The 16042-nt window shown below is 32.1% G+C and overlaps 1 protein-coding gene across 1 annotated transcript in view; it reads left to right on the forward strand.

Annotated features, from left to right (window-relative positions):
• The window catches only part of LOC134722782 (uncharacterized), a 69315-nt gene that overhangs the window by 25126 nt on the left and 28147 nt on the right, over nt 1–16042 (forward strand). Inside the window, exons 34-53 of the mRNA XM_063586410.1 lie at nt 38–270; nt 830–944; nt 1368–1681; nt 2049–2236; nt 2652–2922; nt 3621–3735; nt 4321–4547; nt 5179–5293; nt 5752–6134; nt 6584–6698; nt 7364–7587; nt 8232–8346; nt 8879–9084; nt 10226–10340; nt 11575–11738; nt 12170–12284; nt 12906–13105; nt 13540–13654; nt 14388–14593; nt 15715–15829. Coding sequence (XP_063442480.1) covers nt 38–270; nt 830–944; nt 1368–1681; nt 2049–2236; nt 2652–2922; nt 3621–3735; nt 4321–4547; nt 5179–5293; nt 5752–6134; nt 6584–6698; nt 7364–7587; nt 8232–8346; nt 8879–9084; nt 10226–10340; nt 11575–11738; nt 12170–12284; nt 12906–13105; nt 13540–13654; nt 14388–14593; nt 15715–15829 — 3651 coding nt within the window. The remainder of the gene's footprint in view (nt 1–37; nt 271–829; nt 945–1367; nt 1682–2048; nt 2237–2651; nt 2923–3620; nt 3736–4320; nt 4548–5178; nt 5294–5751; nt 6135–6583; nt 6699–7363; nt 7588–8231; nt 8347–8878; nt 9085–10225; nt 10341–11574; nt 11739–12169; nt 12285–12905; nt 13106–13539; nt 13655–14387; nt 14594–15714; nt 15830–16042) is intronic.

A 16042-nucleotide genomic window follows, 5' to 3' on the forward strand; every position in this document is an offset into this window, starting at 1 on the left:
ATTGATTTATACCTGATAGTATCATTTTATGTTTTAGATGTCCACAATGGCCCCAGTTACCACAAGGATGCAGTCTAACAACAGATCCCAATGATGTTTGTTGTAAGAAACCAATTTGTACACCAGATGTCATGACACCTCCTACATTATATGTACCAACACCGAATCCAACATCATATCCCAACCAACCAACTCCATCTCCACAACCAACACAACCGCCAACACCGTATACCTTTACACTACCAACTCCAATCAAAACAGGATACTCAGGTAAGATAGCGTATTGAAAATTAATCAATAAACAAAGAATTAAAAGACGTTATATGATTGCCATTGAAAAACCTATCCCACTAGATTTTATACGATTTTATTAATATCATTATAAAGAAATATTGAATCACATGATAAGTCAGGTTTAACAATACACAGACTTGTCTTTTCTATGGTGAACACAATGTTCATGTATAACAGATAATATGGGAAATTTTTAATCCAACTATTTTTAACTAAAAAATCTTTTCAATAAATGAGACTGTAACACATGATACTGTTACTTTTGTATTTCTTTTGACCAATTTTGTTGTCTTATAAAATCTCTGTTAAATTTTATACTTAAGGTTATAAGTAAAATTGGTTTTGGAATGATGTCAAATATATACAAGTCTGGTTAAGAATATGAAACATAAAAATATTAGCTATAATTATAAAGCACATGGCATGATATGTAAGGTTTTTCTTTTCAATTTGAACATCAGTCGTGTATGTTTGGGATATTTCAATAACAATTACCCTGGGTTATTTTCAATTTATGTGTGTTGTATTTTTTTAGAGAATTGTATGTACAAAGGAGTTGCTCATACTCAAGGACAGAAATGGGATGATGGATGTTCACTGGAGTGTGAATGTATGGATCAGATGACAGGAAGATACAGGTGTTCCAGCAAGTATGTAGACTTAATTATTGACAAAACATAGATTCATTTATAAAAAAAACTTTATTTCTCATCATGCTTTGATAAATTAAAAAAATGGTCACTGCTTACAGGAAGCTTCTGAACCCAGTTTCTTGAAACAGAATTAGAGGCAACTTTTCTAAAAAACAATTGAATACTTTTTGTTGAAGCAACAATCGAGGACTCTTTTTGTTAAATTATGACTTGTTAATTAATGTTAACCTTTTGAGACTCTCGTGTGTAGTCAAGGTGTTTACCCACACCCCTCATCATACTTTTTAATGCAGGTTACATATCATCTGATTGAAATGTTTGAAACTTTGCAGCCTTCAAAAGTATGACCAGCTTAAAAAGAAACTAAAATTTGAATATGGAAATAATTAAAAGTACAAAGTAAATATTTATTTTGTTTAGATGTCAAGATTACTCTAACTTCCCAAGACCATCTTACTGCCATCTGGTGTCAGATCCACGAAACCCATGCTGCAAAGTAGTACAGTGTAATCCAGTCGTCACCCCTCAACCAACACCACAACCCACACCAGGACCAACACTACGACCAAATCAACCAACTGTATCACCACCATTAGGACAAACAAACCCACCATATACTGGACAACCAACAATAAAACCACCAGTAGTGGTAACCCAAGCTCCACATGTTAATCCTGCTCAAACACCAGTACCAAATCCACAATTTACTCAACCAACCCCATCTCCAACACCACGTAAGTAATTGTACTAATAAGTCGGTTCTGTTGTAAAATCTGAGTTTTAAAAAACTACAGCATATATCATCTTTCAGCACTAAATAGCGTCAAGAATTAGGATTGTTTTCAGGTACCTAAAAAAAAATTCTATTTGTCATATGTTTTTGGTATGTAGAATATATTTCTTGTCAAATAAAAAGGCGTCTCATTTTTCCAGTATATATAAAGGGCATAAAATCAATTGATATATAGTTATCTGTGTATCTGATCAACTTCTACTTTCATATTTACAAAATTATATTACCAAATTATTTTTACCGACCATTTTGATGAAACAAAACTTCTTAAATTTCTCCTACACACGAATATTACAAAATTTTTGCAGATGTTTGTGTATACAAGGGTGTACCATACACACAAGGACAACAATGGTACGATGGCTGTGACAAAGTGTGTATTTGTGAGAACGGCATGACAGGTTATATCCGATGTCGTCAGAGATGCACAACTTATGATACTATTGCTGCAGGCTGTACAATGGTACCAGATCCAAATGACCCAGTCTGCTGTCAGGTAAACTTTGAAAAATTAAATAAAATTCAAATATTTTTATTTTAATTCATTATTAACCAAATGAAATACATTTGAATTAAGAATTTAAAAAGACCAGATGTTGCTCAGATTGTGACAAAAAATAAAGTAAATGCAGAAATTATTGCAAATAATACAACTTTGTGAGTATCATAATAATATTTGTAATAGTAATAAAAACTTGCCTTATGATATTGGATAAATATATCTCTATGCATAGTTTCATAAAATCCCAATCATAAATTATTGCCCTGTATTAAAGATTGTGATAATATGTTCACAATTAATATCTGATTTTAAAATGTAGTGCTATTTTATTTTAATATTCCTCACTGTGTTAAGCTAGAGAATGTGAATGTAATAATCAATTTAAACATTTATTATTTTTTTGGTGTAGATACCATCATGCATTCCTCAAAATCAAACCCCAGGACCTTCTGGATCACCAGTGATATTCACAGCCCCAACAGGCAAAGTTACAGGCTATGGTACTGTTACACCACAACCAACACCTGGACCAACATTTAGACCAAACGTTGTCAACACACTAGCACCAAACCCACTTAACACATTACAACCAGGACAACCAGGAACTCAGAGCCCACAAATTGGTGTAACATTTAATCCAACTCCAAGTACCAAAGCTCCTACACCAGCACCAAGGCCAAGTGAGTATAAAAACAACAATTTTAAAGCTGTTATCCTTATGCTAGCAAGTTAAAGGTTTGGGTTACTTGCTTGCTTTGTTTGGATAGATATTTTATCAAGCATTGTTATTTGAAGTTAAGAAATGTATACAAGTTGAAGCCCCACCTATCTATTGAGTGCAGATGAATATGTCAATCCTAATTAGAAAACTTAAAAAAACCATTTATACAAACAAAACAACCAAACTTTCAACTTGCAAGCATTTACATAACAGCTTTAAATTATCATTTCTCTTTTCCCCAAAATGATGTTTTATGTTTATAAGGTTATAATTTTAAAAATCACTTACTGTGAATTGTGTAATTTTGTTTGTAGACACTTTTATGCAATGAGGTAATGCATGTTTGGGGAAACTTAATTTTGTGGTTTCAATAAATTCTTACTGACCAATAATTAATATGTATTTTGTTGAACCCAAAATTTGGGGTTCGCCTATACCCACAAAATCCATACAAAGTAGTACCAACATATTGATATTATTAAAAATCAACATATACTAAATTATATATCTTTTGATACCTTAATTATGATGTTTACAAGATTTGATCATTATTTAAAATGAAATAAATTTGGTTTATAAATTATTTTTTTAGACTTTTAAATAGTTTTGTTTTTGTTTTTGTTATCACTTCCATGTTTATAAAATTGATATTTTCAGATTATTGTGTATACAATGGTGTTCAGTACAAGACTGGACAGAAATGGCAAGATGGCTGCAAATATAACTGTGTATGTGAAGATGGTATGACTGGATTTTACACTTGTAGTGAAAGGTATGGTCAAATCATAGGTTTTTGTATGTCTTATATGAAGTCATACTATGTATGCTTTTTCAATGAAAATTGTGACATCACAATAGGGTCTTAATGTCACGAAAAACCCACAATACAAGGATACATGTAAACTGATAAAATAGAAAAGTCTATGTTTAAGATTATTTGATTTATAATTTTTTTTAAAAACCTACCCCATATACTGTAAATTGAGTAATTATTGTGAGGTTTTTATTATAGCGAAAAATGCGACAGAGTCCTAAACACAATAGTTTAAACTCCCATTTGAAATTCTTACATGAATAAAACAGGATTTTTCTTAAAAATAGTAAAAGTTAAAATCTCATTTAAGCTTAAGTCTAAAATGACAAAATTGCAATAATAAATTTTCACAATAATTTTTGAATTTACAGTAATTATATTCAGTTACAGAAGAGAGATTGCACTACGTTCCTGATGAAGGTAAATTCAGGAAAAAGCTTTTGACCCCATGAAATTATATATAAACGTGTTGTTTTCTTTTATTTTCATGATTAAAGTTGAGTTGGTTGTATGTTTTTAAATTATTTTTTTTTTTTTTTTTAGATGTCCAACTTTCCCAGCTGCTTTACCACCAACCTGTTCCCTTACACAAGATTCCAAAGATTTCTGTTGTAAAACTGTTGTGTGTGATTCAAGGAAGACAACTCCATTTGTGCCCTATGTTGAACCAACTCAAGCACCAACATACAATCCATTGGCTCCATCTACTCCACCGGCCACATATCGCCCAAATCAAAAGTTTACATTGAGTCCAAATCCAACTCCACCAGGTAAAAATAAATCCATTGGCTCCATCTACTACACCTGGCACATATAGACCAGGTCAAAAGTTTACATTGAGTCCAAATCCAACGCCACCAGGTAAAAATAAATCCACATCTACTACACCTGGCACATATAGACCAGATCAAAAGTTTACATTGAGTCCAAATCCAACGCCACCAGGTAAAAATAAATCCATTGGCTCCATCTACTACACCTGGCACATATAGACCAAATCAAAAGATTACATTGAGTCCAAATCCAACTCCACCAGGTAAAAATAAATCCATTGGCTCCATCTACTACACCTGGCACATATAGACCAAATCAAAAGATTACATTGAGTCCAAATCCAACTCCACCAGGTAAAAATTCACATAAAAGTACTAAAAAAAAGTAAAATAAAAATAGTATTTTCTATTTGAAATGTGATTTTCCTTGCAGTTCAAATGATTTGAATTTACTTATTAAAACAAGTGCTGTAAGTTGGGAGAAATTTCAATAAAACTCTTGTGTTCACAAAATCAGAAACAATATTTAAACTAAATGTACCCCCTTTTAAATGATTTGTTGCAATATGACTATAATCTATCTTACAATTCTGCCTGATGATAATTGTGGTGTTTACTTTAATTACAGCTTTCTGTGTCTACTATGGTGTTCCATACAAACAGGGTCAGACCTGGGACCAAGGTTGTGAGAAGAGATGTCGATGTGATGATGCTACTAACAATTATTACACATGTTTTGACAGGTATGAATTAAAAAATATTGCTAATATTCTATAAAAAAAATGTGAGAATGGAAATGGGGAGTTAAATTTTACCCTAAAGAATCGGTATCAATCATTTTTTGAAGCACTATGTTAATTTTACAACTAAAAATTAGGACAATTAAGTTAATTTGAAAATTTCAATTAGTTGCTTCTCCAAAAAGCTTGAAAGCAATCAGTGAATGCATTAATATGGAGTAGGATAAATATTTCATGGAAAGATAGTAGTTTACAAATTTTATAAACAAACATGAATACATTTACATTTGATCAGCTGCAAATGTTGTAAAAATCGACTCAAATTCAAACAGATCCTTACTTATAACAGAAATTAAATAGGTTTTTGCATGTTCAATGTGATTGTGTGCAATTAATAGAAAACCTACTTGAGGGTGAAATATATAGTTATATTTTCTGAAATACTTTTTTTCTAATTTCAGATGTCCTTCATACCCCAACCTACCATCAGGTTGTACAAGAACAACAGATCCTAACGATGTTTGTTGTCAGATACCATTCTGTCCATCACAAGCACCACATCAAACACCACCAAACAATCCAGTCACCTACTCACCACAGTTCCCATACACTGGTGCACCTACACGGGCCCCAACACCATACACAGGTGTTCCAACTCAGACACCATCACCAACACCGTATACAGGACAACCAACACCAAAACCAACACCATACACAGGAGTACCAACACTGGCACCATTTGCAACAACACCTAGATACCAAATACCAACATTACCTGTTGGGGTCATCGTAGGTGGCAGTCCCAGTCCAAATCCACAAATGGGATTTACAAATGCTCCCTCTAGTGAGTATAACATTGCCTTTTGATTGGTTTTTACTTATTTCAATGAGATGATTCTATACCCCTCTTTTCTTGGATTCTTACTACCAGTACTGTAAATTCAGAAAATAATGATGTGAAATGTTATTGTCTTTATAAACTTCTGTCATTCAGGAGTTACGTACCTTGAAAAATATCACTTGTTTTGATTACACACATCAACTTGTAGAGGCTTTTTCAATTTTATTATTTTTTTTGTTACACATTTCAAAACAGAGGTCTGGTTAAGTTTTGATAATGTTCACTAGTCATTCATGAGTTATGGCCCTTTTGTTATTAAACACTGCATGTAAGAAATATATTTTATTTTTAAATGCAGTAATTTTGACAATGTTAAATATCCCATGTTGAACTTTGCAATGTTATGCAGTAAACAATTAAATAATATGAAATGTATAAATGTTTATTTATAGAATATTGTGAATACAAAGGAGTAAGATATACAACTGGACAGAGATGGAGAGACGGTTGTGATTACAACTGTGTGTGTGTTGACGGAATGTCGGGCGTCTACCAATGTAGTCAGAGGTAAGGTTAGGTGATCATATGATCATGTTTGATAAATATTTGTATTTTGTTGAGCTATCCGTCTGTCTCTTGAAATTTTATTAAACACATTTTTCTTAAAACATGTAAAAGCAACAGATAGGTACTTCCTGGCCTATCGTGGCAACATCGTAAACTTATTGATTTTCTGTTTTCTGGTTGCTGATCTTCAGTTACTGGACTTCAGTCATGATGAAAGTCTTTTTTTGCTACCCACTCTTTGTACATTCACTTAGTTTCTCCTTTACTGCTCCTCTTTTACTGCTCAAATAAGAGCAATTGGAAGAAACTCTGCAATTGCATGCCTTGTTTTTATTTGGAAGAAGAACAGTGTATATCTAAAAAAGAACAAAATACAGTCTGCATATCTAAAAAAAGAACAAAATACAGTCGGTATATCTAAAAAAGAACAAAATACAGTCTGTATATCTAAAAAAAAAGAACAAAATACAGTCTGTATATCTAAAAGAGAACAAAATACAGTCTGTGTATCTAAAATAGAACAAAATACAGTCTATATCTAGAAAAGTGTATATCTAGGAAAGAACAAAATACAGTCTGTATACCGTGAAATAAAAAAGTGTATTTATCAGCAGCAATTTAAATTTGTAAAATTATCAGTGATTAAAATAAAATTTTCTTTCTAGGTGTCCAAAATTCCCCCAGTTACCAGCAGGATGTATTATGGTAACTGACCAGAATGATGCCTGTTGTCTTGTACCAGATTGTCCTAAAACACCTGCACCAACTTATATACCAACATTAGGCCCACATGGAGAAACCGTCAACCCCACACCTACACCTGGACCAGGAGTAGTAACACCATCACCACAGCCTACAAGGACCGTCCCATTCTTACCAAATCCTAATGGTAAATTACTTTGTCTACAATTGTTACATGGCAAAGATTTAAAGTGGAATATTCTTTCAATGTTGGGATTTTTACCAATAATTAAAACTACCCATTATATTGATTTTAATTTTTTGAGTGATCGTGCTTCATTCCTTCATCTAGATATATATAGTTTGAATTGTAAATTCTGATTCCTAAGTATGCATAAACAGTCAAGTATGGTACAGTCTGTGCCGTCAAGTATGGTACAGTCTGTGCAAGAAATAAATGTATTGGTTTGGTATGGGGGAGAGAATTGGAAGGCTTTTTTTTTATTTTTTAAGTTATCTTTCAAAAATATTTCACCTTAATTGAATATGTCCCCTTTAGACCTAACTCTTCCTACAATCCATTCTGGAACAGCCCTAATTTTGTTTATCCAATGAGTCAAAATTACCATCAAGCATGGTCTTATCAGAGTTAAACCTTGACCAAAGTAAACATTACATTCAGTTCACATGAATAGCTGTCTCATTGGCAGTCAGTATACCTCACCTCCTTACTTTTTCATCCATCGTTGTCTTGTAAGAGTATAACCATAATCAAAATGGTAGACAAGAGTAATATTAACCAATCACAACAATTGACTCTTACCATATTTTTTTTCTTTCTAACTTTTGTAGAAGTGTGTGTATACAAGGGTAAAGCATACACTCAAGGACAAGCATGGTATGACGGCTGTGACATGAAATGTGTGTGTGTCAATGGAATGACAGGAGTTTATTCTTGCTCACAGAGGTAATACAATTTTATATAAAATCAAACCATTTGGTTTATGCTGTTTTTCCAAAGAACAAAGAAACAAGGAACACCAGCAAATTTTAATAATTAATCTTAGGTTTAAATTTGAAAACTGAGAAATTATTTACTGTCCTGCTAACTGACTAGAGTGATACAGGATTTTTTAAATGTAATTTTGACAAATAGTTCATATTTGTTTATTCTTAGAATTGTCTTTTAGATCTGACAGACTTTTGTAAGCAATTTTACTCCATGTAGATTGCATGTATGAAAAAAAAAATTGCTGATGAATAAATTTCGATTATAGGAAGGAATTCTTTCTAATTAATCCTAGTTATTTATACCTCACTCTTGTAAGGTGTGTTTGAATCTTATATCTTAATTGACAAGAATTTATAGATTTTTTTGTCTGAAGTTAGTGGTTTTGTCTGGGCATTCAAGCTAATTACTCTGTTAAAAAAAGCTGGCAGCCATGGTTACAAAAGACAATGTAGCTGAAACACCAAAAATATTTTTTTAATCATTTCAGATGTTCTCAGTATGATCAGAATCCTAACTGTGTTTTGATTCCCGATCCATCTGATCCAGAGTGTTGTAAGAAACCACAATGTACATCCCAGAACACAAACCCACCTGTAATCGTTGGAACAAATCCACCACGTCCACCAGTATACCTCACATTTGGTCCAGGTCAAACCATCAATGGTGGAACTAGACCAACAGTCCCCGCTCCAGGTATGTATTCTCGTCCTTTATCACTGAACTAGTATACATATTTGTTTAGGGACCAGCTGTAGAATGCCTTGGGGTGCAGGAGTTTCTTGCTGCATTGAAGACCAAGTGGTGGCCTTTGGCTGTTATCTGCTCTATGGTCAGGTTGTTGTCTCTTTGACATATTCCCCATTTCCATTCCCAATTTTATTCACTTATTTTTTTTAGCTGGAGGGTTCATAACCCAGACTGACTCTTAATTTTGAATTGAACTGTTGACTTTATAATGCTATGTAGAAGAAGATTGAATTTTAAATAGGCCATAATTCAGTGGATCATTTAATAGCATGGTGTAATCTTATACATCTTTGTTAGTACATTATATATGGAAAATATGGAAGGAAAATGGTATAAATTAGGTAAATTGGGCGTCATATATTGAATGGCCATACACAAAAATAACAAGAAAGTAATATGAAAATAATATTTAATCAATTTTATGCATCTGAAGTTCTATTCTGGATTTACATGCATCAAAACTGTCAATGCCAAAAATTTGAAAGCAGGATGAATAAATACCAAATCAGGCTAATGTCAGTAATGAAGAGCTATAAGATCATAGGGACCTTAAAGTAATAGCCTAATCTGTCTACAATCAACTTCAATATATTATGATATGACATTTCAAAATTACAAATATTTTAGATTATTAACAACATCTAGAAAAACACAAAATACTTTGAAATTAAATCAACATTGAAATGAAATGAGTTTGAAATAGATGTTTTTGTGTCCTGTTAAATTGTTCCTTTTAAAATTGTTATACGATGATGACTGATGTACCCATATTTTGACTATTTTATTAATTGTGACTGTTTATTTAACGCATCATGTAAATGTAGCGGAATTCGATGAGACTGTTATTAAAGTGAGAGGGTTAGCGCTATAGAACCAGGTTTAATCCACCATTTTCTACATTTGAAAATGCCTGTACCAAGTCAGGAATATGACAGTTCTTGTCCATTTGTTTTTGATGCGTTTTGTTTTTTGATTTTGCCATGTGATTATGGACTTTCCAAATTGATTTTCCTCTGAGTTCAGTATTTTTGTGATTTTACTTTTTTTTTGGAAGTTTGGAACTTATAAAATATTTTTGTTGTTGCAGAAGTATGTATTTACAATGGAAGACAATACAGCCAAGGGCAGAAATGGCAAGATGGGTGTAAATACACATGTGAATGTGTCAATGCTAAAATAGGAATGCACAAATGTATTCAGAGGTATGTTAATGTGTTACAAACAATCAAGAATCTATTAATAAGGGGGAGAATATTATACTATTTTATAAATTTCATTAATTTCATTAAAATAAATAACATATAGCCTCATTATTATTATTAGGTGCTTTATATTTTGGTTACACGCTGAGTGGCAGCCCAGGCTAGCAAAATTGCTCTCTGGCTTATAAAAATCAATTCTACAAACCTACAGAATCTAACTAAAAAAAAATTGAGCTCCGGGCCTGTAGATTTAAAAGTTCGTCATGAGGACTTAACTAAACGAGAAAGGTCAATTATAAGAATTTAAAAAACATTTAAAACACAAGTGAACTAATTATTTGTCGTCCTCTTTTGTTTATAAATATACTTATGTACAGCTATTGGGTGTTTTCACACAAACCAAGCTCATTTGTTTATGTAAGTTTTTATAAAGACTCAGGCAAAACCATGAAATTAAATATCTGCAAAAACTGATTTTTTCCTTCAGTCCTGAAAATCTTGGACACATTCTCCTTTACTGAAATGTAAACATGACATCATTATGAATAGAATAAAGTTTATGTTTAATTTCAACTTCAGAAGTCAATTAAATACTGTAAAAACAGACTTTTTGTGGAGGATTAAATTTTGTTTATTTTGTGGAAAAATATATATCCACGAACTAAAAAAAAACCGGATTTCATGCCTCGTTCACACGGACATTTAATTCGAATTGAATTGGAATCGAATGCAAATTGAATTCGCTAATCGCGTTCACACACTCTTCTTTTTTAATTCGAATTGATTCGAATTGGCTAATTTGAATTATCTAATTCGCATTAGAAATATGCTTTTGTGAATACGAATTAAAAGTTAACGTCGTTTTGACAGCAAAGCCAATTTGACACGCAATGTAATTTGAATTAGAATTGACGTTAGGACGTCAAACGTTTCAAATGCGAATTAAACTAATTCGAATTAGTTAATGTTAATCTAATTTGAATTACGTGTGAACTCAGCATCTCAAACAAATTATATTACTTTCATTTATTGGAAATCACTAAATTAAAATCCTATGAAGAATGATGAAATCTTATATAGAAACAATATTTTAACCTCTCAAAAGTTAATGTTTCTACAGTAATTCAAAAATCTTTATGTGATTATCAATCTAGAACTTTTGAAATCTTTTCATTGAAAATAAATGAATCCGTAGGAATCAGTTCAGTTAAATTAAACTTTTATATTAAAACAGGTGTGCAGACATGAGCATGATTCCACCAACCTGTCAAATGAAGTATAATCCAATGGACCCATGTTGTCCATTACCAGACTGTCCAAGTCTGTACGTCACTCCAATACCTGGAACCAACAGAACCATCCAACCACCAACTCTCAATCCTCTCATGCCACAACCTAGTAAGTACCAAATATCTGACCCAAAACCCCACAAACTTTTACAAATTCAAACATTATTGCCACATCTTGATAAGTACAGTTTGAATGGTTTAACCATCAGTTTTAAATTAACTCAATTTTGTAAGAACAAGCATTTATAATATCTTTTAGGATGCAAACAGTTAATCAATCAATTGGTGAATTCTTATTCTCCATAACTGGGTCAAACAATAAGGGGTAAATTCTGAAGAGTTTTTTTTATCATTATTAATAGATAATATTCAGAAATTATTGCAAAATTTATCATTTTAGACTAAAACAGGATTTTAATTTTTACAATATTGAGAAAAATCCTGTTTAAGAAGTTCGGGTTTTAATTATTGCGATTATAACCCTGTCGCATGTTTCACAATAATATCTGAATTTACAGTACTTTGTATATTCTTTTACAGAATACTGTGTATACAACGGTGTACCATACACACAAGGACAAACATTCAATGTGGGTTGTGAAAAGAGATGTATTTGTGATGATGCATCAACAGGACATATAAATTGCAACGATCGGTAAGATTTTAACAACAATTAATTTTTAAATCTTTTTATATTGCTGTGAACAATTCACCTTTCATAATCTAAAGGACTATGGGTAATTTCATTGTTCATACACCAAAATGAAAATAACATTACGTCATTGGCTCAATTTCCATTGTTTTGAACGTTTTAAACCAATCACAACGTTTTGTTGCACTTTTGAAAATATTACCCAGAATGCATTGAATTCTGAAACGGCGTATTAATAAGTCATCTTTTTATAGAGTACTCTGAAAGTAGAAATTGTTGATTTTGAACACAATTTTAAGCAGTGAGATTTTTGATTCATGAGTTTCTAACAATTTCGTTTCAAGTAATAAGGATAATATTGAAATATGCCCTGTTTTCCATCTTATATTTGTCAATATCCTATATGTGAAGAAAATGTTAAAAAAGATGTTCTACATATTATAAATTACAAACAAATTTTGTATTTGATTAAGAATGCCCAAGTTTACAATTGAGACATCACAAAATGATTTCTATACATTACCTGAAATACATTATGTTCCCACTTTGTGTTCACACTCTTTTTTTTTCAATAAGATGTAAAAATCTATTTAGAAAGTTATGAAAAGTGTTGTTTCCTTTCAGATGCCCTACTTATCCACCATTGAAAGATGGTTGTCAGCTATTGACTGATCCAAGTGACCAGTGTTGCCAGGCTCCATTATGTGTTGATACCAACCCTAAGACTCCATTCCAAGTCATCACGGCTCCAAAGGGATCCTTTACTGGAGGCAATCAACCTCAAGTTGGACCAAATAGTCAAATACCACATCTAACTACTGGAAGTAAGTTATAATATACCAGTCTTTGTGGATTTGTGGGAACCAGTAAACAAAGAATTTAAATGTTCAACGAAGTACATACTTTCTAAAAGAGTGTATAAAGGCTTTTGTAAAACCATGAAATCAATTATCTGCAAGAATACAATTTATATCCGAAACCACAACAATTTTTACCCACTAAAATAAACTAGTAAACAATCACTTATTTGACACCATTATTCTGCAGTTAAACATACTGTACTGTTAAAGAGAGAAAGATTCAAACTCATAAAGTCAATAACAAGCTGGCAACACTATGGCAACAAAAAAATCACCCATAATTTCTTTTTATGCAAAACAACATTGTATCACATGACATCAATTGGTGTGTGAAAAAAAATCAGAAAGAAGATTGATATGTCAGGACTAAAGTATTATTTCTCATGTTATAATTACAGAAGCCTGTGCATACAATGGACAGATATACAGACAAGGACAGAAATGGAAGGATGGCTGTCTATTTGAATGTGAATGTTTTGATGAATCTACAGGAAGATACAGATGTACTGAAGTGTAAGTGGCAAAAACAGAAATAAGTTCGCCAAGATAAGGACTCACATTTTGAATTTTAACAGCATTATTTGTCGGCACCATTTTTCTGAAATCGCAATATTTCACTTTTGTCCAAGAATCGCAAATAATTAATTAATCTAAATTTACAGTATGTAAAGTATGAGTCACTTAACTGTAAACAATGATGAGTATCACATGAAATTGATAGATCATTGTAATATTGTTGTGTTGCAGAATGAAGCAAACATAGGGGATAAACATAATGTTTTAAAACATCTCATGTTGAAATTCTGTGAAGGAAAAATGAAAAATTAAGATATATAGATTCCATCACCACAACAAATGTGTTTCAATATTTCTCAACTAAAGACTTAAATTTAACTTTTTGGAGAGTGGTGAAATATCGTAATGCACCAGTTATGATGGTGATATTGGTTTCTCTGATGATTTTTATCCTTCTTTTTCAAAGATTTGCAGAAAGTAGTGTTCTTTATATGTGACGTCATAAGGTATGGTCGCCTTTTTTCATGACGTCACATTAGGAAATTCAGAAGAAATAAAGAAAATTCAACGTCATAATTTTCTACCAATCATTTGCTTAGATCAGAAAATTTAACTAGTGATGAGAAATATTTTTCTAACACCTCTCAAGAAATGTGTGAAAATAGCACAAAAATAAGAAACTATGTTCTCAATGTTGCATGTAAAAAATTTCTTTTATCCACTTTTTCAGATGTCCAAGACATCCACAAGTTCCATCTTACTGTACATTAGTACAAGATCCTGACAATAATTGTTGCCAGGCAGTCTACTGTCCACTACAACCTACAAATCAACCTCAACCTTACACAGGAGCACCAACACTAGCACCACTGCCTTACACTGGTGCTCCCACTCAACGTCCAACTCCAGGAAACTATGTAACACCTAAACCTACACGTAAGTTGATGATCAAATTGGAACAAAAACAAATAGAATTTACAGTATGGAAAGTCTGAGTCACTTAATTGTAAACTGATAAATTTTTCAAATTACTATATGTGCTATTTCAAGATTTATAAATTTGCTATACAAATCTACATAGATATAGGAAGATGTGGTGTGAGTGCCAATGAGACAACTCTCCATCCAAACAACAATTCAAAAATTAAACCATTATAGGTTAAAGTACGGCCTTCAACACGGAGCCTTGGCTCACACCGAACAACAAGCTATAAAGGGCCCCAAAATAACTAGTGTAAAACCATTCAAACGGGAAAACCAACGGTCTAATCTATATAAACAAAACGAGAAACGAGAAACACGTATATATTACATAAACAAACGACAACTACTGTACATCAGATTCCTGACTTAGGACAGGTGCAAACATTTGCAGCGGGATTAAACGTTTTAATGGGCCCAAACCTTCTCCCTTTTTCTGAAACAATAGCATAACATCACAACATATAAAAACATACGATAAAATATCAATTGGCAGACTTAACTCAATCAAAAAACGTATGATTACACAATGAATGAATAAATTTGATCTGCGATATCTGAATACAAATGCACAGTTAATTAAATATTAGAGACAAACATTCATGACCAAAAGGCTAATAAACAAATTCAAACACACTGAGAAATATTTAATCAATCAATGTTCACTTTAGAAAAAAACGGTTTTTTATAATCTTGAAGTTTATACAAATGTTGTAAGAATAAGTGAAAAATTGAAGATATTACAAATAATCAAAGCTGGTATACAGCAAAGATCCATATAAATAAAAAATGACAAAAAAGCATTATAAACAGTATCAACAGATCGAATTAACAAGAAAATACGATTTGAGAGTACTCACAGTTACTGACAGCTAGTTAAAAGCCAAAACCAATTAATAGTAAAAAATCATGCATCAGAGACTAAAATCGACTAAAACACATCACAGGGATTTAGTATTTTAACGTCATTAATAGTCAAAGAAGACATGACTTGTGCAATGCCAAAAATAAATGTATCGACAGGTAGTACATGTCTCCTTTCCATATTTAGTATCTATATTGTTGATACCTTTCAGCAATGTGTGTGTACAATGGGGTGGCATACAGACAGGGACAGCAGTGGTACGACGGATGTGATTTGACCTGTAGATGTGAAGATGCAATGAAAGGATACTACAGATGTCAACAGAGGTATTTAAATAAAAAAAAATTTACATTGTTTTATTTGGGCCTTTTATAACTGACTATGCGGTATGGGCTTTGCTCATTGTTGAAGGCCGTATGGTGACCTATAGTTGTTAATGTTTGTGTCATTTTGGTCTTTTGTGGATAGTTGTCTCATTGGCAATCATACCACATCTTCTTTTTTTATATTTGATATTTACCTATGAGAATCAATTTCAT

This window comes from Mytilus trossulus, chromosome 6 (genome assembly GCF_036588685.1).
Source record: "Mytilus trossulus isolate FHL-02 chromosome 6, PNRI_Mtr1.1.1.hap1, whole genome shotgun sequence".
Classification (NCBI taxonomy): domain Eukaryota; kingdom Metazoa; phylum Mollusca; class Bivalvia; order Mytilida; family Mytilidae; genus Mytilus; species Mytilus trossulus.